Source organism: Carlito syrichta, unplaced genomic scaffold (assembly GCF_000164805.1).
Source record: "Carlito syrichta isolate Samal-C Ts95f unplaced genomic scaffold, Tarsius_syrichta-2.0.1 Scaffold304320, whole genome shotgun sequence".
NCBI lineage: Eukaryota > Metazoa > Chordata > Mammalia > Primates > Tarsiidae > Carlito > Carlito syrichta.
This window is the reverse complement of record NW_007248416.1, coordinates 149998-177777: the sequence shown is the minus strand read 5'-3', so window position 1 is coordinate 177777 and position 27780 is coordinate 149998. Positions and strand designations below refer to the sequence as shown.

The 27780-nt window shown below is 37.2% G+C and overlaps 1 protein-coding gene and 1 pseudogene across 1 annotated transcript; one reads left to right on the top strand and one right to left on the bottom strand.

Moving 5' to 3' along the window:
- Positions 1-3740: 3740 nt before the first annotated feature.
- LOC103262053 (olfactory receptor 2A14-like) lies at positions 3741-4672 on the bottom strand. Its single transcript, XM_008059662.2, is given in 3 exon segments — positions 3741-4068; positions 4070-4344; positions 4346-4672. Coding segments are annotated over 3 exon segments (930 nt in total).
- A 21543-nt stretch (positions 4673-26215) lies between these two features.
- On the top strand, positions 26216-26822 carry LOC103262052 (annotated as a pseudogene).
- Positions 26823-27780: the final 958 nt, after the last annotated feature.

Here is a 27780-nt window from a genome sequence, read left to right as displayed (position 1 = left end):
TGTAACACTCAAGACAACGACAATTTGAAATTGTCAATAATGACATTAATTTCATTAATGATAGTAAGCCACTGTAGAGGTAGTTTTAGGAAGATGGTATGCAGGAGGTAGAATCCCTGAAGATTGGAATGGCTCACACCCTTCTCCTTTGGCAGATAGGACTTCAGAATGCCATTAAGGAGGTATGTGTGACTGTAAGCCTACTGTTTAAGAGAAAATATGTCTATTCACCTTGTAGGTAGCTCTCCCCCTTCCCAGGAGTCAAGACATGAAGATAATCAATCACTCTGTATTGAAGTGACTGTATAAACAGTCATGCAAGGAGAAAAGCAGGCTTAGAAACAACAGATTTGTTCATTTCTAATTAACAAAGTACTCAAAGTTCTCAAGTGGCACTGATAATGTTTATTGATACATGGCTAAGGAAGGACCTGAACATTTTCTGCAGCAACTTGTGATGTAAATTTTGTAACTTCTTATTCCAAACTGTTGTGGCCCAGTGGTTTTTTTCACACCCGTCCTCCATGACAAGTTTTATACATCTTCAAAACTCATGATCTTTGGTGTACCTTGGAGACCCTGGCAGTGGGCCTGCAGGCTCTACATCCACCCATCAGCAGGGTTGGCAGTGTCTCATGTACCCTTCTTTTTCAGTGATTTTGTAAAAAGCCCCATTCATGTTTTTATCTTAATTAATAACAATTTAATAATGGAAAAACATTTTTCAATCTTTTTGTCCCCAAAGAAGAAGTATATTTTAAAAATTTGCTTTGCTATTTGAAGGTATTAACTAGTTTATTAGTGGGTGTCTGAAAACCCTCTTGAGAAGCCAAAATTATAAAATTGATTTACTTTTGTTTTATTTTGCTTTTAGACATTAGGGATTCATCATTTCATGAGCTTGAAGTTTAAAGTTGGAAATTGTTCTTTCATTATATTTTCTTAAAATATATATTTTAAACAAGACCAATGGTAGCCAGTTATGTTCCAATGTTCGTGTGAAAATATGGCAAAAAGATTTCAAATCAGATGTCACAGATACATTTATCAGTGAAATAGTATCAGAAATTGTAAACAAGAATCCTGCTTTAAAACATTTTTTATCACCCACTCCTTTTTTTAGATTAGAAATATAGTTTACTTAAAATGCAAACGAGAGAGAGAGAGAGAGAGAGAGAGAGAGAGAGAGAGAGAGAGAGAGAGAGAGAGAGAGAGAGAGGAGATTCACCTCCTCAAGGTAGGAGAGGGCCCAAAGCTTAGGAAAACATGGTTCAGCCATGTGGCTGGGCCAGGGCTTAACAAAAGTATGGCCCCAACCATTTTAAAGAAAACCTTTTTCTCTTTCTCCTTTCTTATTCCTTCCTACTACTTCCTTTGTATCCTCCCTTGTGCTATGACCTTGTGAATAAATCCCTGCTTATCTGATTACTTGCTTGCTTAAGAATTCCAGAAGCTAATCTTGAAACAGATCAGGAATAGAATCCTGAATGCAGAACCCTCTAGCTTAGGGGGAGTCATGAGACAGTTAATCCATAACCTGAGTGCAGCCAAGATAACAACTAGATCCTCAAGAGGATCATCACTCAAGCCATCAGAACCCTGTGCCATCCCCCCATGTTTCCCATACTAAGTTTCCCTTAAAAAAAAGCAACTCCCACCGGGCTCGGTGGTGCAGCCTATAATCCCGCGCCTTTGGGAGGCTGAGGTGAGTGGATTGCCTGAGCCCGAGGGTTCGAGACCCACCTGGGCAGCAAGATCTCATCTCTACAATAAATCAAAAAATCAGCCGGGCGTGGTAGCGCATGCCTGTAATTCCGGCTACTCGGAAGACTGAGGCGGAAGGATCGCCGGAGCCCATCAGGTCGAGGCTGCGGTGACCGGGAGCAACAACAAAACCCTTCTAGTCAACCTGAAAACTCAAAGTGGTCTTTGTGACTTTTAGTCTGTCATCTCAGCCTGCTGACTCTTGAATAAAACCTGTTTTCCTACCAATTCTCATCTCTCAAGTTTGGGTGATGAGTGGATAGACCTGGGTCCAGCTAGAGGATGGTAAACACTGACAGAAATTCGACATGAAGGTTAGAAATTGGCAATTTGATTTTAAAATTAGCCAAGGAGTATTAAGAAAAAAAGAAGGAAACAATAACATATACTAATATACAACACTTTATATTTCAGGAATAAAAAAGAAGCCAAGATGGATTTAAATGTCCTGAGATGATTGAAAGCATCTGAATATTGAAAGCATTCTCATCTCTGAATACATAATTAAAACTATAACATTTTCAATATAAAGATATAAAGTGCTTCTGACAAAATGATTGCAAAATTTAAAAGAAAACAACTAAAAGTATCAGATCCTGGTTAATCCCCCATATATATTTTTTAGATTGGAAAATATAGTTTATTTAAAAAGTAAATTAGAGAGAGAGAGATTCATCTCCCCAGGGTAGGGGAGGGGGCCAAACTTGGTAAATCCACTATTAATAAATTAATCTGTGCTTAAACAGATTTCTCCGAGCTTGTTTTCATTGGATTGCTGTGATCTAATTCCAATATTTAGTTGCGAGTTTTTATTCTAAGGTCTGAAGTTCAGATTAGTGATGGATAGTATAAGGAGCCTGATCTGCATGTGGTGAAGCATTCATGGATATTTATAGTCCATTGGCTAACTCATGGCATATTTTAGAAGTTGTCAAAGGAGAAAAAGACTCACCTCTAGAGTGACCACAAAGTGATTACAGGGTTGTGTCCCTAAAACACATCAAATCCCATGTTTCCTGAGGCCCCACTCAGTATAGGTCTAACTTTGAATCAGCTGGAACGATACTAGCTTCTAGACCTAGTGTCTTTAGACCCCATTCGAGCAGTCACTTGTTTTATAAAGTTGTATTGGACCACAGCCATCCCCATTTGTGTGCACATTGTCTATGGCCACTTTTACCAAATTTGAGTTGTTATGACAAAGAAGATAGCTCTCAAAATCTTAAGCATTTACCTGTGGATCTTTACAGGAGTTACTAACTGTTGATCTAGAGAATGTGAACTCTGCTCTTATTAACGCAGTCTGATTTGGCTAATGTAGGCAAACTCTGCTAACATTGACCATTTCCCAATTACTAGAAAGAAATTTAATAATTCCAATGATGAATAAGCCAACACCAATTTTTGACATTTTAGTGAGTATAAAACAATATCTAATGCTGGTTTTGATTTACAATTTCTTGCTTACTAATCATGGCAAGCAGGATTTTGTATGTTTATCAATCACTTGCATTTTCTATAAAAGTACGTTTATGTGTTTTGTCAATTTCATACAGTTTGGTTGTTTGTATTTCTGATTATTGAGGTGAAGGAGTTCTTTTCATGTACCATTAACAGTTCCATGTCTGGGTACATGCAGTTTGAAAATGATCATGTGGTCTGTGGCTTGCATTTCAAGCTTTTTAATGGTGATTTTGATGAGCGGAGTGATTAATTTTAAACAAGAACAAATATTTACCAAACTTTAAAATTTTGCATCTAGTGCTATTTACGTCTTCTTTATGAATATATTCTTGTCCAAGATCATAAAGGCATTTACTTATTTTTTCCAAAGGTTTTATGACTTTAGTTCATATGCATAAGTTTATAGTATCCCATTTTAAGTTAAGATTTATTCTGGAAGAGGACCAAAAAAATGTCATCTTCCATTTTCACAGGGAGCAGAATCCTCTCCCCATGTTGCCCTTTGAGATTTCTCACTTCAGTCTCTCTTTCCTCAGCACCCTCCTCAGGGCACCCTTGACCTCTACGTTCCTCAGGCTGTAGATGAGGGGGTTCAGCATAGGGTTGAAAAGGCTATAAAACAGGGAAAGGACCTTCTGCTGCTCCTCAGGATGGCGGGACTTGGGGGCCATGTACATGATGATGGCGCTGCCAAAGAAGAGCCCCACCACACAGAGGTGGGAGGAGCAGGTGGAGAAGCCCTTTCTGCGGCCCTCCCCAGATGGGATCCTCAGGATGGCCACCAGGATGCGGGAGTAGGAGACCAGCACCAAGCACAGGGGACCCACTAAGACAAACACAGGCTGCAAAGATGACGACTTGGTTGAGCCAGGTGTCAGCACAAGCCAGTGTGAGGACAGATAGGATTTCACAGAAGAAATGGTTGATTTCATGAGGCCCACAGAAGGGTAGCCTCAGGATGAGAACTAAATGGATCAGAGCCAGGAGGAAGCTAAACACCCAGGAAACGACAGCCAGGACAATGCACACTCTCCAGCTCATGATGACAGTGTAATGTAGGGGATGGCAGATGGCCAAATACCGATCATAGGATATCATCACCAAAATCAGGCACTCCTGTGTTTGCAAAAGCCAAATACAAGAATGTCTGTATTACACATAGAACAAAGGAGATGGTCCTGTTCTGGTCTATGAGATTCATGAGCATCTTGGGGACATTACTGGAAGCATAAGACATGTCAACAATGGCTAGGTGTGAGAGGAAGAAGTACATGGGGATGTGCGGTCTAGAGTCCAGGTAGATAATCCCCAGGATGATCCCGTTTCCGAGCAGGGTGAGTGTATAGAAGAGAGAGAAAAGTCCAAAGAGGAAAATCTCCAGTGCTGGATCCACCTGGAATCCCAGTAGGGTGACTTCTGTGATCCATGTCTGGTTGCCTCCCATGCTCCTCTGGCAGAGTAAGCCAATCCTCATCTGTGACAGGAGGTCAGAGCTGTGGAGCAATCAAAGATGCAGAATATTTACTAAATTTTTCAAAGGGCATATTTAGAAATGCACTAGTTTGTATAGATTTTCTAGAATGTATTTCAGATATGTTGCCAAAACTGACTTGATCTTTTTTTCATAAAAATTAGAAAAAAGAGCCGGGCTCGATGGCTCAGCCTGTAATCCCGCGGCTTTGGGAGGCTGAGGTGAGTGGATTGCCTGAGCCCCCGTGTTCGAGACCCGCCTGGGCAGCAAGACCTCATCTCTACAATAAATCAAAAAATTAGCCAGGCGTGGTAGTGCACGCCTGTAGTTCCAGCTACTTGGAAGGCTAAGGCGGAAGGATCGCCGGAGCCCAGCAAAGGATCGCCGGAGCCCAGCAGGTCGAGGCTGTGGTGGCTGGGAGCGGCCACTGCACTCCAGTCTGGGCAAGAGTGAAACTCCAACTCAAAAAAAAAAAAAAAAGAAAAAAAAAAGCTCATCGTATTAATGGAATAATAAGAAAAAGATACAAATTCTATATGTAATAAAATATAATAACATGAGTATCTATTATAATATACCCTATGTAAGAGCATATACATGCATGCACATATGTGTTGTTTAGTATAATTCAAGTATTCTGGCCTTCCTTCCAGTGTGGGAGTCTTGATTATGAATGTCATTTGAGGAGAGATATCCAAGACAAAATGCCATACTAAGAGGTAGTTTTATCATCTAGTCTTGCTTGCCTTCTCCATACAAGATGTAAGGTGACTAGGGCCCTCTGCTCTTTCTTTCCTGGCTCACCATTCACTCACCTTCTCACATGCTTTTCTGCATACTTATTACAGATTTGAAATCGCTTCTCAATCTTTTAGTTTCTTTAAAACCTCCTAAAGTAAGACACACCCATTCAGCCACTGTCCAATACTCCCTGGAAGTTCCTTTTCTATCTCCATTACCTCTTTCAAATGATACCCATTTCCAACGCTAGTGTTTGTAGTTTAACTTTGAGAGTTTTACTTACTTCTTCATCTGTGTATGTTACTCTACATTAGGCACGAGTGAAGGAACTCTTTGACTACATGCAATGTACACATGCATATTCTAAATACAATTAAGCATGATGACATTTTTGAGGCACTTGAAAGAAATTTGAAAGGAAAATCTTTTTACATTAATAGTGGCTACGTTGAAAGATGATAGCTATATTGTAATTGTATTTTGTTTGGCTCTTTATTACAGTTTAATATAGTGACAAATCTTAGAACTCATCTTGTTTTCTAGAGTGACAGAATCTTTTGTTGTTAATATTTTCCCAGCTGTGGCAACTCAGATTGCTGTCAGATCCTCTAATGGCATTCTTCCTTATCATCTGTTATAATGCCAGCAGACTACTGCTGTTGGAATGGATTCTGAGTAGGTTACAGGGATGGGATCAGGTGGAGCACCAGTTGGTGAGCTCTTTCTAGGGAGCTCTTCCTGGAAGGCTCGAGGTGAGGCTAGCCAGCAGAGGAAGACAGAGCCATGAAAGTGAGGAATGACACTATCGCTTAGAGAAACCATGTGACCCAGTGCTGTTTATTTTCATTTTCTTCACTTTTTAAAAAAGTGTATTTTTAATTTTTAAATCAGGCTAAAGATTCTAATTTCACAGGAAAATTTTAATAACTCCATTTTAAAACTTTTAGTCAATACATGTACCCTCAAATTTATATATTAAAAAATGAGATTATATTATATAGAGTATTTTTGAAGTACAATTTTCATTTAATAAAATGAATATTTTTCATGTATCAAAACTGTATTTAATAGACATTGTTCAAAATCATCATAATATTCTATCATAATTTGTTGAATTTCTTAATGTTGGAATTTTGTGTTCCTACTTTTCTTGCTTTCAGTAGCATTCAGATTAACACTCTTACAAACTTAAGGTTTGCTTATATTCATGGTTATTAGTTTGCAACATATTCTAAAACTGAAATTGCAGATGCTAAAGATATAGACTTTTCAAAGGTTTTACATCTATTTTAGCTTACCTTTAGAATATTTGACCAATTTCAGTTCCCATGGACAGTGTGTGCGAATCATGCTTTTTTGCCACATGGTCAGTACTAAGCATTGCCAGTTACAATCTTTGCTAATTCAGTAAGAGAACAATATTACAGAGTTTAAGTTTGTATTTCATCCATCCCTTAACAAAAGATCGTTGAACTCGTGGCTTGCTCTAGCCACTTTCTTGAGCTCTGGATGAGACAGGTGAGTGGAACCTAAATGAGGGAGGTGAGTCAACCCTGAGCAGAGCCAAAGGAGGACCATTTCCTCCACGGAGTACAGTGAGGGAACAGTAAAGGACAAGTCCTGGGCAAGAAGCCCTTGGTGATTTCTGGGAAGAGAAAGATGTCCAATGTGCCTGAACCACAGTTGGCAAGAGGTTGTACATATTCTTTGTAATCTTATGTATATTTTTAAAAATTTGGAATTGACATAAAAGTTTACCAGTTGGGGTTGAAATGAAACACATTTTACTATTTTATAGTGCAGAATACTATGCAATCATTATAAAGTATAATATAATTTTTATATAATAAAATATAACTATCCACATGTAGTTAATGTATGTGTATATAATATGATCTCATTTATATTTAAAATATAAACATATTTATACACATACAAAAGTCCAGTCCCTCCTCATTCATGAAGGATGCTTCTCAAGACTACCAGTGAATGCCTGAAACTACAAATGGTACTGAACCCTATAGAGACTAAGTTTTTTCCTACAAATATTTTAATAAAATTTAATTTATAAATACAATAATAACTAATAATAAAATAAAATTATAATAATATACTGTAATAAAAAATATGTAACTGACTTCTCTTTCTCTCTCTCAAAATATCTTAGTATTTTCAGAACTTGGCTGCTGACAACTAACTAAAAGTGTGGAAAGTAAAATCGTGGATGAGGGGAAACTACTACATGTCTTTTAATGCCTATTTACACATATATAGAAAACTCTGTAAGTTAAACATGAAACTGTTTACACTAATTATCTCTACAGAGTAAGATTATGCATAGCTAACCTTTTGAATAAATTGTTTGATCCTTTGTTTTCTAATGAACTTTATGTAGTATTAAGGGGAGAACAAGATATTTCTGTTTTGGAAAAATTTGTAACATAATAGATAACTAAACTCACACATTATTCTTACTTATTTTGTGAGTAATACTCACCAAATTTTAACAGGCAACTCCCAGGTGAAAACATTTCCTTGGAGTGTCAAATGGAAGAAATAAGTCACTACGCTATGAAATATAGTTAAACCTTAAAAAGGAATAGAAAATTGAAAACTTTAATATCTTTTTTTAAAATAAAGTTGTTTTTTTTCCGGGTTATTCTGCTATAGAAAATGATCAAGATCTTTGATTAACTCAAAGTAGAAAAGAATTTTAAATCAGGTGGAAAATTATTGCGACATTCACTAAATTGTGAATGAGATCACAGGTGGCGTTGTGAGGTTGCACAGGTGAAAAAAACATGAACTTTGTCATACATAGGGGTTATATTTTAATATTTTTGAATGATCTATAATGTATCCTCTGGGAATATCAATCTAGAAATCAAGAGAATAAAAACAACAATAAAAAGAGTAACTTGAGATGCAGGATCTGGAGAGATAAGAATCTAGCTGTTATCTAGTCTAGGAATCTATTTTCTTAGAAGTCTTTCAGAATCAGCCTGCTTGTCAGTGAGAATCGTGTATTCCAGGTCTGCTCAGGATGGCTTCTTCTTTCCTGGATACTCCTCAAGTAACCTATTCCAAAGTTTGCCTCTGTGTATTATTCCTTTTCTTTATGTACCTATGCTTAAACAATGTACATATTAGTATACACATTTTATCAGAACACCAAGAAATAGCAAATTAGAGGAATATTTGCTCTCTTTACCGTGAACTTACATGACTATGTCTACATAAATTTGGTATTTCTCTTAAATGGAGGCAATCACCTTAAACTAAATTCCAAAGTCTTGGTTCTATACTTCACTGGAGCTTTCAAGAAATTGCAACTATATGTGGTCATTAAAATGTTTTGTAAAGTCACTCAAATATAACGGAATTGATTTTCTTTGAGCTGGCAGATATGCTTTTGACTTCATTTAAATTAATTTACTTTTAGATACATGCAGAGTACAGATAAAAGATATATTGAACTTCCAATTGGCAGATATTTGAAATGAGAAACTGTCCATTTTTCTGAACAATACAAGTTTGAATAACAGAATAGTATTTGACAACTTTTGGTCACACCAAATGTTGTATTAATGTGACACTGAATCAAGCAGAAAAAGAAACTTTAACCCCTGAAACTTCCAAGGACATGGATATTTTGCATATTTTTAGGTCTGCATGGCTCCCATCTGGGATGTACACATCTATGCTCTTATTGCTTCAAGATCAGTAATCTAGGGTAGTAGGTATTTGGATGCTTCAGGAGTCAGAAAAATCAGTCATTATTTTCCAAGTGAATCCAATTGTTTGGTCAGTCTAAGTTCACAACTAAACCAATCTGGACTTGTAGTTTTATATGTGACTTTTTAAAAAGTCTGAATTTCTGAAAGAAACCAGTAGCCTAGAATAAACTATTTCTAAAGGGCAAGAATAAATAAAAGGACAAATAGAATTCTTAGTGAAAATCTAATTTCATCAGGTGTGACCTACATCCAAACCATGTGTAACTCTGGATGTCAATTGTAATTGTACTTTTAACAATTTTATAGTAGAGGCCCCAAGGAGAAAAGTCTATAATTTGATGACTATCTACACACACAAATTGTTAATCAGCTCAGTTGTGAAACTAAGGAAGATTAAAAAATACAGTGTAAGATGAAAATAGCTTTTTCCTTTCCATTATTGGCATGGTTCTGTATTATTGGCAGGTTTCACAATTCAAGCTATTAGTTTTTTTCCCCCATTTTAGAAAATGCCTGGGGAAGATGCAATAAAAAGACAAATACCTGAAATGAAGATTTATTTAAGTGTCTTTTCAAAGTACACATTAAAGAACAATCTTCGGTGGGCAGACTAAGGAAAAATACTTTATGGGTACATTTTTCTGTTCTTACAGAGCAATGCAAATTTTGCAGTGACTGAAAAACCCATGATCGCTGAACAAGAATTAAAGTAGCATGAGTAAGTGTTTGTTCCAGTCTTGACTCTGAACAGTGAATATTATGAACTTGAGTCACTTATTTTAAGTCTCATTGTTTTCATTTGTAAAATGATGACAACAGATATGGAAAGGGCTTATGTGAAGAAGACGTACCACTGGTACATATTAGGAGTTTAGTAAGTGTTAGCTCTTACTAATAGTACTAATGAGGTCACAAAATTGAAATAATTTAAAACATTGGGATCTGAAATCCAACACAATCGTCATGGCATAACAAACACTTTCACATTTACCTTGTTCTTCTTTTTGGCTATGTTTGAGTTTAAATAAAAAACACACATTTTGCTTTCATTTCCTAATAGAAATGTTTCTGTGTTTTGATTTTTAAAATTAAAATTACAAAGCAATGTAAAGAAATGGAAGAATCTTATAAAGCTTCCTCACTCAGTATTGAAGAGGGAAAAAAAAAACAAACAGACTTAAACTACAGGGCAATTTTGTCATGCCAAATATGCCAATGACAGAGAAAGAGAGAGAATTAATGCTTTGCAAAGAAAAAGGGGATATAATTAAGATATTTAGCACTGATCCAAAACAAAAGTTTCTATTGATTATTGTCTCAGAATGGGAACCCTGGACCATCAAAGATGGGGTTCTGGGCGATACAGATTAGTCAAATCTTTGAACTTACTCAGAAATTACCTACCACCTCCAATGATTTACTTTGGCACTGAGCTTAATCTTAGTGAATAGCATAATTTTAAAAACAAACAAACAAACATGGAGCCCTACTGCCTGGGTACAGATCCTGGCTTTGATACATAATAACTTTATGACCTCTCTGTGCCTCTCCATGTTTCAGTTCCCTCATCTGCAAACTACTGTGGGTAATAAATCCTACCTAAGTGCTTAGCTGTGAGGATTAAGATATCCTAAGATATATTATTAGGAATTTGAGAACCATGACTGAAGAGTAATTTGTGGATACAATAATCATAAAGAAAAATGTTATGTGCTCAACAATTCCTCTGTAAAATAAGACACAAAAAGAATGTTTACCCCAACAGGCACTAGGGTAAAGGGTTTTCCCTGTGTGACAATGGCATCTGTCTCATGGACAACTGAAAAGACAACTGAGTTCAAATCAGAAGACAACGTTTCTGAGATTGTGCAGGACTGGGCAATTAGGAGAAAGGAAGGAAGATCAGTGAGCAAACAACTTAATTCTGACTTCAGTTTTTTTTTGTTTGTTTTTAAATTGGCAAGAAAAGCCACAAAGGCACGGAATCCAATTTTATTGAGTCACAGAGCCTCTGACAGTATTTGTTGCCCTTTAGCTAGATAATATTCTACTGGGATGGTTATCTGATCCTCTTGTCTGGCACAGCCATGACAAAGCCAAGAGCTGGATGCCACAGGATAGAGAGAGGGATGTAGATGGAGGAGCCAAGAGGGTCAGAGGAACTATGGCCACATCATGAGATGGGTAGTGGGCTCCAGAGCTCTGCTCAGGACCCTACCTGTAACCACAGGCTTAGTGTTGAAAGGAGACCCCACGGGGAGGACATTTCATCACAAGTACCTGGAGCTAGTGATTTCTTTCATTGTTCCCTTCTCATTTCCCATTTTCAACCCCTTCTCATGGCAAATGAACCACTTTTACTTACAGTGGCAGATAATATGTGGTCTCTTCAAATATAGCCTTGGACTTTAAAGAAACTGCAGAGAGAAGAAAGGGAGAGTATTTAGTCTGGAATTGATTCTTCTCTTTAAAGGGACTTTATTGAGAGGTGAAGCCCTGACATAGAGCTCTCCTAAACTTTGTGATAGATTTGTTTGTACAAGCCAAGGCCTTTTCTATCATGATTTAAGATGAGAAATCTGGAGTGGTTTGGACGACAACTCACTCCCCACAGACGAGAAATAATGATTCAGGGAACAGAACCCTGGGGTAACACATCTAATCACATTCTCCCTAGAGAGAATTAAACAATTTACTGCTTTTCTATCTGCAGACAAATCAATGAACGTATTTCCACAGGATATGTTATGTATATTTGCTTACGATCAGATGGGGACCAGATTTCTGTTAAAGAGGCAAGAGTTTGCACAGAAAATTTAAAAATCAAGATCATACCATAAGTTATCTTAATACTTACTTAATTCTACCAATCTTAAAATTGTTCCACTCTCCAATTTCTCCTGCTTGACTACAGAGGAGAGGCCATGACTTGATCTCTCTAACTTAAACATCCCGTCGAAGCTGATAAGGCGTTGTCTCAGAAAATTAGATCTCTCCTGGTGAATAAAGTGTTATTGCAAAATAACCACTCCAAATTTCTAACTTTATTGGCTTGGCAGTTTAGGAACATTTTTTCTTAAATGTTTTCATTGTTTCCTTCATCTTAAACATCACCAGTTTCCTTAGCCATATATTTATTTCCTCAACTTGGGTTAGAGCTTACAGATAAAATGACCATCTTTTTCTCTTTCTGTCTTTCAATTTTTTTTTTTTTTTTGAGTTGACGTCTCACTCTATTGTCCAGGCTGAAATGCAGTAAGTATCAGGATCATGGTTCACTGTAACCCTAACTTCCTGGGCTCAGGCGATCAGTTTCAGTCTCCTGCGTAGCTGGGACTATAGGCATGTTGCCATCACACTAGGGTAATTTTTTGTTTTTTTATTTTTTGTAGAGCTGAGGTCTTGCTATGTTGCCTATGTTGGTCTCGAACTCCTGGGTTCAACCTCCCCTCTCAACCTCCCAAAGTGCTGAGTTACAGGTATAAGCCACCATGACCAGCTCTTTCTTTCTCTTTCTCTTTCACTCTCTCTCCCTCTCTGTAATAATATTTGATGATTGCAAAATCCTTCCGGTTCTTACTCCTTAAGTGTTTAATCCTATCTAGCTCTCTACAGAGCCTTAGTTGTTAAACTGTGGTAGAAAGAACACTTCAAAATAAAAATAATATATTTAATCTATTTTAGAACAAGAAAAAATATTTAAGAGGAAGTAAAATGGCATTATTTCTTTTAAAAAACAATCTAAGTGGCCAATAGAACTTCACTTCATTTACTCTCTTATTCTTTCTCCAACACACATTCTATTTCATTCAAGCACTGCTCCTCAGTAGCTTCCAATCTGTCATTCTTTTTCTTTGTTTCAAGTCAATTTTTCAAAGAACAATCCCAAGCCAAATCTGTCTGCCTTCTCTGATTGACTAAAGCATTTACTATTAGCATACTTCAAGGTAGTACTAAAATAACTTTTTGCATTTAGTATTTTACTGTTCATCTTTCATACGAGGATATTACAGAAACATAAATTTGATTCACTGGCACCCAGATAAACTAAAGATAATGATTTGGTGCAATTTTGTTCAGGCATGCATAATTAACTCAATTTTATGTCCTCTGTTGAGGACAGTATAACGTATAACACTGGATATAGTGCTCTGTGCATAGGAAGAAGTGTCATGACATGCCACTCTTTTTGGCTTTTATCTTTGAGTAGACTAGATAAAAATATTTCCTGTGGAAAATTGTAGACATTTTTGTGAGCATTACTACTATTTATGCTGTTTAATATTTTATATTTTGGCAAAAATAAATATGACCAAGCACACTTGGCTCCATCAGTAGTGATGAACCTTTGTCAACAAAAGTTAATTTGAAATAGAAACGTTTGTCAATTACCATTAAATACAATACCTACATTTTTTTGCTATCTTTATGAAAGAAATATCTTCTCCACATGACTTATCTTTTATTTCTTATTTGTAAAATGCCACTTATTACATAGAATTTCAACGAGGTATTTGACAAGCATAAAACAATATAAGCAATAAAAGGATGAAGAAATTTTGACAGTTGTTTTCATCATAACATGTGTCACTGTAATTTTAAACCTTATGAAACTATTATAAGATGTGCTCCATCAGAACAAAGGAGTAAACAAAAGAGTAAAAGAAGAGGATGGCATAAGGCTAATGAACTAGGAAGTCTGACCCCAAATAAAGGCAGATGTACTTCCTAGGATGTAATCAGTCCAGATAAAAGGAAAACAAAAGTCTCCTGAGGGATGTCTGCAAGCAAAAGTTGAAATGGCTGTAGTTGAAGAGGAGAGGAGGAGAGAATTAAAAGTTATGGAAAGACTTAGCAATGGACAAAAAGAAACCAAATGGGATGGGGGAAGACAAGCAATTAACATTAGCTTTATGACTTGTAGCTACAAGCATTCTGATTTATACACACATTCTGACTGACACATACTTCCTGTTTATAAAGCCAAGTACAAGAAAATATTGGCCAAAAAATAAAGAGTTTTTTTTTCTAACTCATTTTCACCGCTGATGTGCTGTGAATGAGGGCATCAAAGTGTGTGTGTGTGTGTTTTGGGGGGAGTGGTGTGTTGCTTTTCTTCTTACGGCATCAGACTTCTCCAGCAACTGCCTTCCATAATTGGGCATTAATAGGACCACAACATGACACTGCACTATGTTCATCAGTTGGATGGTTGGTGCTGGTCACTAGTATTGTTCTTATCTATCTATCTATTTATTTATTTATTTGCCTTGAGGGCGTAAAAGAAGCAGAGAGATTTTATTTTTTAAATGTATATTTTGTGGCTTAAATTTCCTTTTCATTTTTTGAAAACTACTTTATTGAGGTATGATTGAAATGCAAAAAGCTGTACATATTTAGTGTTTATTTTGATGAGTTTGGCAATACGTATACACCCATGAAAACATCACCACCTTCAGGGTCACAGACATATTCAGCATCTTCCAAAGTTCCCTTTCTACCTCTCTTTGATAATTAATTTTTTGTGTGTGAAAAGAACACAACATATGAATTCCTTTCTTAGGCACTATGCTGTATAGTAGATTTGAGTACTTATTTATATCACATAACTGCAAATTTTATATCTCCACACTGCCAGTTCCTGGCAACCAACATTCTACTCTATGCTTTTATAATTCTCACTACTTTAAATTCCACATACAGCATTTTCCTTTCTGTGTCTGGCTAATTTAAAAAAGAATATGTTCCCCAGATTCATCCATATTGTCAGAAATAGCAGAATTTAATTCTTTTTTTCATGATCGAGTAATATTCCATTGTATATATGCCACATTTTTTTATGCTTTATTTCAATGATGAACACATAAGTTTTAATGTCTTAGCTATTGGGAATAATATTGCCATGGGCATAAGGAATGTGCATATTTTTTAGAGATAGTGATTTTATTATTTTAGATATACACACAGAAATGGAATTGATGGATCATATGGTAGTTCTATTTTTAATATTTTAAAAAACAGTCATACAGTTTTCTTCAATGTCTGTACTAATTCCCCTAACAGTATAAATGGTACCTTTTCTCCACATTGTAACCAATGCTTACTTTTTGACTTTTTAATAATAGTTATTCAAATATTCTGCATGTCTGACTAGCAGAATGGAATGAAGATAATGAAGGTGAAGATTTTAAAAATTATTTATCTAAACATAACAGTAACCAGAATAGAAAGTTAAGAAACTAAAGCTTTTACTGGGTAAGTATAGGTTGAATTATCTTCAACAAATACAATCTTTTTATGTTTAGAGGTTAAATGTGCTTCAGACAGTGCTTATTGTGTCCAACTGTGTCTCACTGTCTCACGAGAATTTTCCAATAGTGATGCTGCTACTCCTCATTTTGCATGCTATAGGCATATGCTTAGATTGTAACAAAAATTAATGTCACAAATTTAATGCATTTTTATACAGAAGTCTCTTAAATGCAACATATTCATAAAAATTAAAGAATCTATAATTTTTGTCTTTGTTTCATTGAGACATTGTTCTCAAAGCAAACTTGTCCATGGGATTGACATTATTTTTAGAATTGGTTGTTTGCAAAAGTTCATAATGCTGTCATGTGTATCTTCAAGGCTACTTAGATTTTTTTACTTTCACATGAGGCAGTTTTTTCAAATATCTAGTACTCTAAACTTGTCTTCTTAGAAGTATCAATTAAAGCATTAAAAAACCCTGAATTTGTTATTTAGTGCTGGTGTAAAAAATTACTAAAATTGTAGTAGCTTAAACAATAGAAATGTATGCTTTCACAGTTCTGGAGTGTGCTGGATGTCTGAAATCTAGCAGAATCATGCCACCTCAGAATGGATCGAAGATGATGATAAAAAAATTATTTATCTAAACACAATAGTAACCAGAATTGAAAGTCAAGCTTTTACTGGGTAACTCTAGGTTGAATTATCTTCAACAATACTATCTGAATATGTCACTTCAACAGAAGAATATGAATCTTATCACTTCAACTTCTAGTCAGTGTCAGCCTTTTTTGGTTTCTGGTGACCTCTCTCTGTTCCACCTTCACATGACTTTTTCCTCTGTGTGCTTTCTCCTGTTTGTTTTAAATGTTCTTCTGCTTTTCTTTCATAAGGACAGTATCTTTGGATTTTGGACCAACTGGGATAATCCAGGACTATTTCCTGACCCTTAAATTAATCATATCAGCAAAGACCCTTTTTCCAAATAAAGTACCATTCATAGGTACTGAGGATTAGGACGTGGACATGCAATTCTGGAGCCATTATTGAACTCATTGAATATATCAATACATTTAAGTATTGATTTTTGTTTCTAGATATAATACAATCCACATCATTATGTTTATTCAAATATCCTCTACAAACCATATTCTTAAAATATATGGATTATTCATACCATTTTTTAAATTATAAAGATGTGAGGTACAATTCAGGGTTAGGTATACAAACGTTGATTATGCAGATACCCTTGTTAATAAGGTATGCCCCTCCCTCCCCTAGCAGTTTCCCTCAACTGCCAATCCCACCCCCCCCAACAGTTTCCCATTACTGCCAATCCCTTTCTTATAGTATAATAATCGTTCAAGATCTGCTTATGAGTGAGAACTTATGGTACTCTGTTCTTTGTTTCTGTGATAGATCACTGAGTATGACCGATTCTAGATCTATTCAAGTTGCTGCGAAGTCCATATGTTTGTCCTTCATTATGGCTGCATAATATTCTATTGTGTATATATACCACATTTTTTTTTATCCAGTCCATCTTTGATGGGCAGCATGGTTGGTTCCATGCTTTTTTGATTGTGAATAGAGCTGCAACAAACATACATGTGCAGGTATCTTTTTTGTAGAACAATCTGAGTTCCTCCAAGTATATTCCCATAGGGGAATTGCTGGGTCATATGGAAGGTCAATTTCTAGTTCTTTCAGAAATTGCCACACTGTCTTCCAAAGAGTTTTCATTCCCATCAGCAGTGTAGAAGCATTCCTTTTTCTCTACATTCTCGTCAGCATCTGTTGTTTGTTTTATTAATGATGGCCATTCTTACTGGGGTTAGGTGGTATCTCAGTGTGGTTTTGATTTACATTTCTCTGATGATGAGTGAGGCTGAGGACTTTTTCATGTGTCTGTTGGCTGCCCATTTATCTTCTTTTGACAGGTGTCTATTCATGTCTTTTGTCTTTTGCCCACTTCTTAATGGGGCTGTTTGTTTTTTTCCTTTCGGTGTGTTTGTGTTCCTTGTAGTTCCTAGATGTTAGGCCTTTGTCAGATATACAGATGGCAGATATTTTTTCCCATTCTGTGGGCTGCCTCCCTGCTCTCTTGATGGTTTCTTTTGCTTTGCAGAAGCTCATTAGTTTGATGAGGTCCCACTTGTCTCTCTTATTTCTTAAGCTATGGGCATTTAGAGTTCTTAATAGGAACTGGTTGCCAGTTCCAATTTCCATAATAGTGTCTCCTGTGTTTTCTAAGATTCTTATAGTTTGAAGTTTTACATTTAGGTCTTTGATCAATTTAGAGTTGGTTTTTGTGTGTGGTGATAGGTAGGGGTCTTGTTTCAATCTTCTGCAAGTGATCAGCCAGTTTTTTCAGTACCATTTACTGAATAAGTTTCCCTCCCGCCAGTGATTTTTGTCAGAGGCTTTGTCAAAGATGAGTTGGTTGAGAAATTGAGGCTTTGTTTCTGAAATCTCTATCCTGTTGCATTGGTCTGTATGCCTGTTCTTGTACCAATACCTGACTATTTTGATTACTGTAACCTTATAGTAAAGTTTGAAGTCTGGAAGTGTGATGCCTCCTGCTTTGTTTCTTTTGCTAAGGATTGTTTTGGTTATTTGTGTTCGTTTATGTTTCCATATGAATTTCTGTATTTGTCATTTCCAGGTCTGAGAAGAAGATGTTGGTAATTTAATTGGTATTGCATTAAATCTGTAGATTGCCTTTGGTAGGATGGACATTTTAGCAATGCTGATTCTTCCTATCCATGAACATGGAATATTTTTCCATTTGTTTGTGTCTTCTTGAATTTCTTCGAGCAGTGTTTTATAGTTCTCAATATAAAGGTCTTTCACTTCTCTGGTTAGGAAGATGCTAAGGTATTTCATTTTTTGTGTGGCTATTGTGAATGGGATTATGCCTTTACGCTGGGTCTCTGCCTGCTTATTGTTGGTGTATAGGAATGCAACTGTCTTTTGCACATTGATTTTGTACCTGAGACTTTGCCAAAGTTCTTTATCAATACAAACAGGCTTTTGACAGATTATCTTGAATTTTCAAGGCATAAGATAATATCATCAGCAAAAAGGGATAACTTGACTTCCTCTTTTCCTATCTGAATACCCTGATTTCCTTCTCCTATCTAATTGCCTGAGATAGGACTTTCAACTCAATGTTGAACAAGAGGGGTGAGAGTGGGCAGTCTTTTCTTGTTCCAGTTTTCAGGGGAAATGTTTCCAGTTTCTGTTCATTTAGCAATATGTTAGCTGTGGGTTTATTGTCGATGACGCTTACTGTTTTGAGGTATGTTCCTTCTGTACCTAGGTGTTTGAGGGTTTTTATCAAGAAGGGATGCTTGATTATATCATAGACTGTATCTAATGATATAATCATGTGGTTCTTGTTTTTACATCTGTTGATGTATTTAATTATATTTATGGTCTTGCAAATGTTGAACCAGACTTGCATCCTGGGGATGAAGCCTACTTGATCATGGTGGATGATTTTTGAGATGTGTTTTCAGATCCGACTTGCTAGAATCTTGTTGAGTATTTTTACATCTTTATTCATAAGGGATATTTGATTGTAGTTCTCTTTTTTTGTTGGATCTTTACCCGCTTTGGGTATCAGTGTGATGTTAGCTTCGTAAAATGATTTGGGGAGAATTCCATCTTTCTCAATTGCCTGGAATGCTTTCAATAGGATTGGTATCAGCTCCTCCTTGTATATTTATAGATTCTGCTGGAAAACCATCTGGTCCGGGTCTTTTTTTTTTTTTTTTTGTAGGTAGTTTTCATATGATAGAGTCAATTTCCTGGGTTGTTATTGATCTATTTAGTTTCTCAATGTCTTCTTGTTTCAACCTGGGGAGGTTTTGTGGTGTCAGAAAGTGTTCCATTTCATGTAATTTATCAAGTTTGTTTCCATATAGGTGTACATAGTAACCTCTGATAATCTTTTGTATTTCTTCAGGGTCAGTTGTGATTTGATGTTTTGTATTTCTGCTTGTGTTTATTTGGGCTTTTTCTTGGTCATTCTGCTAGCAGTTCATCAATCTTGTTAACTCTTCCAAAGAACCAGCATTTTGTTTTGTTTACGTTTTCTAGGATTTTTTTATCTTCTATGTCCCATATTTGGGCTCTTATTTTGGTGATTTGGATTCTTCTGCTAAAGTTGGGATTTTGGTGGTCTTCTCTTTCCAGCTCCCTTAGGTGATTTGTTAGGCTCTCCACTTGTGATCTTTCCATTTTCTGGATATGGACTCGTAGAGATATAAATTCCCCTGTTAGAACTGGTTTCATGCTGGCATCCCAGACATTTTGGTAAGATGTTTCTTAATTTTCATTTGTTTCCAGGAATCTTTCAATTTCTGCTTTGATTTCAGTGTTAACCCAGTGGTTGTTCAGCATCATGCTGTTTCGTGTCCATGTCTTTGTGGGCTTTGGGTAAATGTTGTTGGTGTTGATATTTATGTTTATTCCACTGTGGTCTGAGAATGTGCATGGTAAGATTTCAACCTTATGGAGTTTGTTTATGCTTGATTTATGGCCAAGGATGTGATCAATCTTGGAGTATGTTCCATTGGTAATAAGTAAAGTGTATATTCTGTGCTTATTAGATGGAATAATCTGTAGGTATTTATTAAGTCCATTTGGTCAAGTTTAGGTTCTGGATCTCCATGTTGATTTTTTGCCTTGATTATCTATCTAGGGATGTTAGTGGAGTATTCAAGTCCCCTGCTGTAATAGTGTTAGAGTCATAATCTTTTTTTAGTTTACTTAGTAGTTGCTTTTTAAATGCTGGTGCTCCTGTGTTGCATGCATATATGTTTAGGATGGATATTTCTTTTTGATGGATTGAATCTTTTATCATTATGTAGTATCCTTTTATATCTTTTAAAATTTTTGATAGTTTTGTCTGATATTAAGATTGTAACTCCTGCCTTCTTTTGTGATCTATTTGTCTGGGAACTTGTTTTCCATCCTTTAACTTTGAGTCTGTGTGCATCCCTTGTAGTGAAATGAGCCTCCTGGATGCAGCAAATCACGGGGTCATGGTTTCTTATCCAGTTTGCCATTCTGTGTCTTTTCAGTGGTGCATTTAGTCCACTCACATTCAAGGTGATTATTGAAATGTGGTTGTTTATAACTGTCATGGGGTTCTTAAAAAATTTTTTTTTGTTTGCTTGTTTTCTTTTGGCTTGGGGGTTGATGTATGTATGTGTTTTCAAGTTTCTTGTTATGCTGTACTCTGTTGATTCTGTGCTCTGCTGTTCTCTTGGGAAGTGTGTGGTCATTCTTTTTTTCTTTCTTCTGTGCTTTATATCTTTTTAAATGTTTCCTGTAGAGCTGGCCTGGAGGCTGCATAATCTCTTAGGGATTGGATGTCTGGGAAGGATTTTAATTCTCCATCACTGATGAAGCTGAATTTGACTGGATAGGAAATTCTTGCTTGAAATTGTTTATCTTGAGGACTTTGAATATAGGCCTCTAGACCCCTCTTGCTTGTAGTGTTTCTGCTGATAGGTCTGCTGCTATTCTGATTGATTTTCCCCAGTAGGTAGTCTGACCTTTCTCTCTTGCTGCCTTTAGGATGTTTTCTTTTGTGCTTACTTTGTGTAGGTGAATTACTATGTGTCTAGGGGTTGGTCTTCTCATTTGATGTCTTGTGGGGGTTCTCAGTATCGTTTATGCTTGGCTGGTCACATCTCTGGTGAGTTGGGGAAAGCTTTCTTGGATTATTTTCTGGAATACCTGCTCCAAGTTATTCTTCATTTCCATTTCTTCTTATGGAATACCAATCAAGCATAGTTTCGGCCACTTGATATAATTGCACATGTCTTGAAGGCTTTGTTCTTTCATTCTGAGTCTTCTTTCTATGTTTTTTACAGACTGGGATAATTTCTTTTTCTGATATTCAAGTTCTAAGATTCTTTCTTCAGCTAGATTAAAACAGGAAATGTCAAATAAAAGAAGAAAGAAACAGAAAAAGAAAAGAAAAAAATTGGGAGCAAATGCAGGTCAAACCCTCACATACACATTCATGAGCAAAGGAAAAATATTTAAAAAATAGATGAACTAACAAACAAATAGTCAAATCTAAAAAAAAAAATTAAAAAACACAAAAACCTGCCCTGTTGTGTCAGGCTCTGCAATTGTTCCTCTAATCAAGTCTCTCTTGCAGGGACACCTTTTTCACTCTCTCCTCAGTGTCTGAAGCAGGGAAGGAGGAGGGGCAGTGGAGGTGGGTAGGCCTACAGTCTTTCCCTCCCACTCTTGTATGGTCAGGGAGATCTTCTCCAGTGGGGCAGTACAGGATTGTCTCTTCCCCAGGTAGGTACTCATGGGGGGGTGCCCCAGTCAGGCCTACCCAGAATGGAATTCTCCTATTGTGACTGATGTCCAGGCTCCACCTGGGTTTGTCCCTCTCAGTCATGCCCCAGCTGTGTGGGTTTGATATTCAGAGGATTGCTGGGGAGGAGGGGGTTTGGGTCAGCCCTAGACTCACCACTGATCTCTTTGAAGTCCTTCCTCATCCTTTTCTGGTCACACCATTTGTACCATGGCTGGATCAGGGTATGGGGTAGGATACTTTCAGGATATTCCCTCTGGGTCACCATCAAACCCTGAGTTGTTGATTCACCAGTCACAGAGATCGGGTCTGTTGCTCTCTGGTGAGTGAGTTGGAGCACATTCCTGCCCCACCTTCAAGATGGTGGGGTGTCTCTTTTGTCCTTTTCTGTGGGATTTTGCCTTTGGGCTCCCTCCACAGCCCCTGCTGCCAGTTCATTCCCAGGTGGTGAAGTGATGAGGCAAAGCCAGGAGCTGGCAGCCTCTCTCCTGCTGCAATGGTGAGGGAGAGGCTGGGGCGATGGCTTCTCCCTATTGCTTTTTCACAGAAAAACTTTTGTCTGCTAAAAAAAAAAAATAATGGCACTCAGCTTCTGTGACTGGGAAGAGCCAAAGATGAAGCAGAGAAACTACAGCACCAGCTGTTGCACCAGGGGCCTGGCCACTTGCTCATGAGTCCCCACTCAGACAGCCTTTCCCAGCATATTCTTTCCAGGTGGGGTTTGTTGTTAAAAGAAAGAAAGAAAGAAAGAAAGAAAGAAAGAAAGAAAGAAAGAAAGAAAGAAAGAGAAAATGGTGCCTGGCTTCTGTGTCCCAGGTGTTGCTAGGGTTCAAGCCCAGCAGCGTGGCACTAGCTGCTGCACCAGGAGAGCCCTGGCCACTAGCTCCCTAACCCTCCCTCTGTCAACCACTCACATGCCCACTCATTTGCCAGCACATACAAAAAATTTTCCATACACACACACATTCACATCAGGACTGGCATAGTCCGACTGGCTCGGCCTCCATCTTTCTGACCTCCCTCCCTTCCAGGCATCTTTGAATCTCTGTTTTGATTTCCATGTTGACCCAGGAGTTGTTTAGCATCATGCTGTTTTGTGTCCATGTCTTTATGGGCTTTTGGGGAGGTTTGTTGGTTTTGATATTTATTTCTATTCCACTGTGGTCTGAGAAGGCACATGGTAGGATTTTACCTTTGTGGAATTTGTTTATACTTGATTTGTGGCTGAGGATGTGGTTGATCTTAGAGTACATTCCATGTGGTGATGAGTAGAATGTATATTTCATGGTTGTTGGTTGGAGTGTTTTGTAACTATCAATTAAGTTCATTTGGCCAAGCATCAGGTTGAGGTTCTGGATCTCCTTGTTGATTTTTTTTTTTTGTCTTGATGATCTGTCTGGGGTCATGGGTGAGGTATTTAAGTCCCCAGCTATGATAATGCTTGAGTCAATATCTTTTTTAAGTTTACCTAGAAACTGCTTTATGAAAGTTGGTGCTCCTATGTTGGGTGCATATATGTTTAGGATGGATATTTCTTGTTGATGGATTGAACTTTTTATCATTATGTAGTGACCTTCCATATCTTTTTAAATTTTTGATAGCTTAAAGGGTATTTTGTCTGGTATTAAGATTGCAACTCCTGCTTTCTTTTGTGATTTGCTTGCCTGAAATGCTTCCTATCCTCTTACTTTGAGTCTGTGAGTATCCTTTCTTTTGAGATGAGTCTCTTGGAGACAATATATTGCTGCCTCATGATATTTTATGCAATTTTCCATTCTATGTCTTTTCAGTGATGCATTTAGTTCATTCACATTCAGGCTAATTATTGAAATGTGAGAGTTTATCCCTGTCACGAGGTTCTTATAGAGTTTGTTGTTTTTGTTGCTGTTTGTTTGTTTTCTTTCTTATGATTTTTTGGGTTGATTCATGTATGTTTTCAACCTTTTTCATTCTTATCAAGGGTATTATCATTTTTTTCCTTTCTTCTGTGTTTAATACTTTCTAAGTGTTTCTTGTAGAGCTGGTCTGTAGAAAGCATAAGCTCTTAGGGATTGAATGTCTGGAAAAGATTTTAATTCCCCATCACAGATGAAGCTTAGCTTAGCTGGGTAGGTAATTCGTGGTTAAATTGTTTATCTTTGAGAACTGTGAAGATTGGGTTCCAAGTTCTCCTTGCCTGAAGTATTTCTGTGGATAAGTCCTCTGTTATTCTAATTAGTCTTCTCCTGTAGGTAGTGGTAGTCTGACCTTTTTCTCTTGCTGCCTTTAGGATTTTTTCCTTTATATCTACTTTGTTTAGGCTAATTACTATGTATCTAGGAGTTGGTCTACTCATTTGTCATCTTGGAGGGGTTCTCTGAATCTCTTGTGTTTGAATGGTTGCGTCACTGATGAGATGAGGTATGTTTTCTTGGATAATTTCTTGGAATGTTTGTTCCAGGGTGGTCTCTGTCTCTTTCTGCCTCAGGAAGTCCAATTAATCTTAGGTTCAGTCTGTTGAAATAATCGCTCATCTCTTGAAGGTTTTGCTCCATCTTTTTAAGCTTTTTTCTATGTTTTTGACAGTTTGGGTTAGTTCTATATTTTGGTCCTCAAGCTCTGAGATTTTTCTTCTGCTTGGCTAATTCTGCTTTCCATGCTTATCAGTTTGCTCCTTATTTCATTCACTGAATAGAATGTATTCTCTATTGCTATCATCTCAGTTATCAACTCCTTCATTTTTTCCTCTTGTCTCTCTTTGATTCTATTTATTCTCTCTATTAATGCCTTGATATATGGGTTTGTGGTTTGAGACCAGTCATTTTGGGGTTCTTCATTGTTTGTGTTCTGAAGTCTGTATTCTTGTTGTCTGACCTCCCAGGGTTCTGTGTGAGAACCATATTCTTCTTTTGGTTTTCTTCATTTGTGTAGATTTTTTCCCTCTCCTTTTCTCCCCCCCATTCTTTAATTTTGTTGTTCAGGGATGGAGGGGTAGTTTTTGCTTCTGTTTGCTCAATCTCCTATTCTTCCTTATTGGATCCTCTGGCTTCGTTAAATTCTGAAGCTGGACTGTGGTGAGAGGCTGGACTTTTTGCAGTTTTGAGATTTAATTGAGGGGGGAGCTGTGATTCAGAATCTATCTGCAGATCCCAGTATCCACTGACAGGTGTGTGAGGCCCCTGGGACCCAGTCTCCACTGCCTTACAATCTGTCAAGGCAATGGGAGTATAGGTTTGCTCCCTGAAAGCAAAATGAGCTAAAAAAAAGGAAAAGAATAGGAAAAGGAAGAGGGGTAAGAGGTAGGTGGAGAGAGAGGAGTAAGAGGCAAAACAGACAGATGTACCAACTAGCAAATGAAAAGAGACACAAACAAGGACAGAAAAGAGTAAAAAATGAAAACATACAATCATACAAGTACACAAACTGCCAAAAACCCCCCTATTGATGTACTCTCCTTCAAAAATACTCATGCACAGATAGGAAGTCTAAAAAAAACAATAAAATAACAGTAACAAAGCAAGTATGAAAACATTATCAAAAACTGAAAGAGAGAAAAAAATTAAAACAAAAAACAAACAAAAGTGAGAAAAACAGACACAAAAAATACTAGCTCTGAGAAGGTTCCTATAAGTCCAACTTCTTTTCAGCTCTGATCTCTAGCCCCACCCCTGTGTTCTCAGCATTGGCTGATAGAGTTGCTCTCAGACTGGGTCAGATGCCCCAGGCCTACTGTGTGAGGAGGGTGGATCAGATCTGGATTCACCCAGCTTGCTGCCTGTCAAGTCTCCCACTCAGATCTGATGTGTCTGTGTCTGATCCAGCATGGAGAAAGGGCTTCTGTCTCTCGGAGTTTGATGAGATTACCTTAGGTCCCAAGTTGGAGGCTGGGCAGAGCTGGGTGGAGCAATGAAGGTCTCTGCCTAGTCCGGGACAGAGAAAACGGTCGCAGTCGGTGTTTTCTCACCAGGCGTGGGGCTTCTCTCCAGTTCTTCCAAATCTTCTCTCTCCATGGATTGGATTGGGGGTTTCAGCTGCTTTGCTGTCATAGGTGATGGTGTGAGCCAGGCACCAGGTGATGAGAATCAGCTGCATCAGGCAGACTGTTCTCAGGAGAATCCAAAGAATGGCAGATGATCCTGCATACCAGTGACTCCAATCTCAGGGCAGTGGGGGGTTTCAGTCAGCTCCAGAGAACAACCCCGGGTGCATGCAACCGAGATAACTAATAGTGAAATAAAATAATTATAATATACTGTAGTAAAAGGTATATGATGTTCTCAATATTTCTCACCCTAAAAGTACCTTATTGTTTTGTACTCATTCTTCTTCCTGTGATGAAAGTGAGAAGATAAAATGCCTGTTATAAGATAAAGTGAGGTGAATGACTTAGACATTGTGACAGTGTTAGTCCACTATTAATGCATAACACAGGTTTTTTTTCTTTTGTAATTGACTTTTGCTCACACAAAGTACCTGATTTTGGTGGAGATATCTTACTCTAGGTATGTGGTGGCCTGCACCCTCTCCAGTACACTGACATTGTGAGCTGAAGAATGTGTGCCCTATCTTGGTTGCCACTTCCTGGTCATGTTTGTTTACCCTGTCCCTGGTACATGCAATTATTCTACTTCTAAAGTTGCCCTTCTGTGGGCCCCATGTAGTGAATCACCTCTTCTGTATATTTCTGTCTATTTTCAAGTTAGCCTGTGCTGGATTAACCAAGTGATCAACTTTGCTGCTTGTGTTTTTGTCTTATTTAGGCCCCTTTGCTTGATGTGTGTTGCCTGTATGCACATCCTCTGGGGTCATCTTCAAAATCCTGTCAAAGGTGGGCCACATAAAGGCCTTCTTCACCTACTCTTGTGTGGCTGAACTCTTCTTTGGCATAGCCATGGTGGTTTATATGGTCCTAGACTCTAATCAATGAGAGGAATAAGAGAAAACACTATCTTTGTTTCACAGTCACTTTAACCCAATGCTGAATTCTCTCATCTACAGTCCGAAGAATGCTCAGGGAAAGGGTATCTTCCACAGAGCACCATAGAGGAAAAAATCCATGTGAGGAGTACAGAGACAGTCAGTTGGGTGGGGCTTTCTTTTAAAATGTGGTTTGTGGAAACAACAGATTTGAACAATGTCTCGGTGGAAGTTTGATCTAAAAATGATAATTAACTGAATTCTAGCTCTGAAAATAGGACATAATTCAATTCAAAATCATGTCCTCTAAAATTATGAACTTGGTTGGATGACGGGACAACTAAATGATCAGAATATTTCATTTTTCTTTTAAAAATATTGAAACGTCCTTTTTAAAGTCAGAAATGCAAATAGATGGAAAAACATTATTTTAAATGTAAGAAAATTATATCAATACATTCCTATGTTTTATCCACTTAGACATACGTGACTTATAACCTTATGGTAGCAGTAAATGGTATGGCAAAATTACCATCATAAGAGAGAGCTTACAAAGTGGACCTGAAATTTTAATACAGATAGTATAAGAGTTATATGCATTTGCCTTACCAATTGTGAGGCCAATGAAATAAGTAATTGAAAACTCGAAATTGCCTGATTGAATAATTTAAGAGTAAAAAGGAATAAGTTAGGGAAAGCTTTCATGTGTCCAGCAATTATGTGAAAATGTCTACAATATATAAAAGCTTTACAATTTAATAAAATGGATAAAATCCATTAGCAAATGTTTAAGTGGTTCTGGAGACAATTGTTTTGAGAATTGCTTAAACTTTACACTTATGCTTAGGTTATAACATTTACAAATAGGACAAAATTTAATCTCCTGCTGAAGCTTTTAGAATTTTTTCCACCAATACTTTTAAATGTTTGAGCCAATTTGTCTGAAGATGGTTTCGGATGACACCAAGCAGACTGAGAAAACTTTGGTATAGCCACTATAATTTCTTTTTTATGGTAACAAAAGGCCCTATGGCTTCATTAATCCAGATTGAACCAGATTGAACAACTGTCTTTATGATTCTAATAGCAATAGAATAATAAAT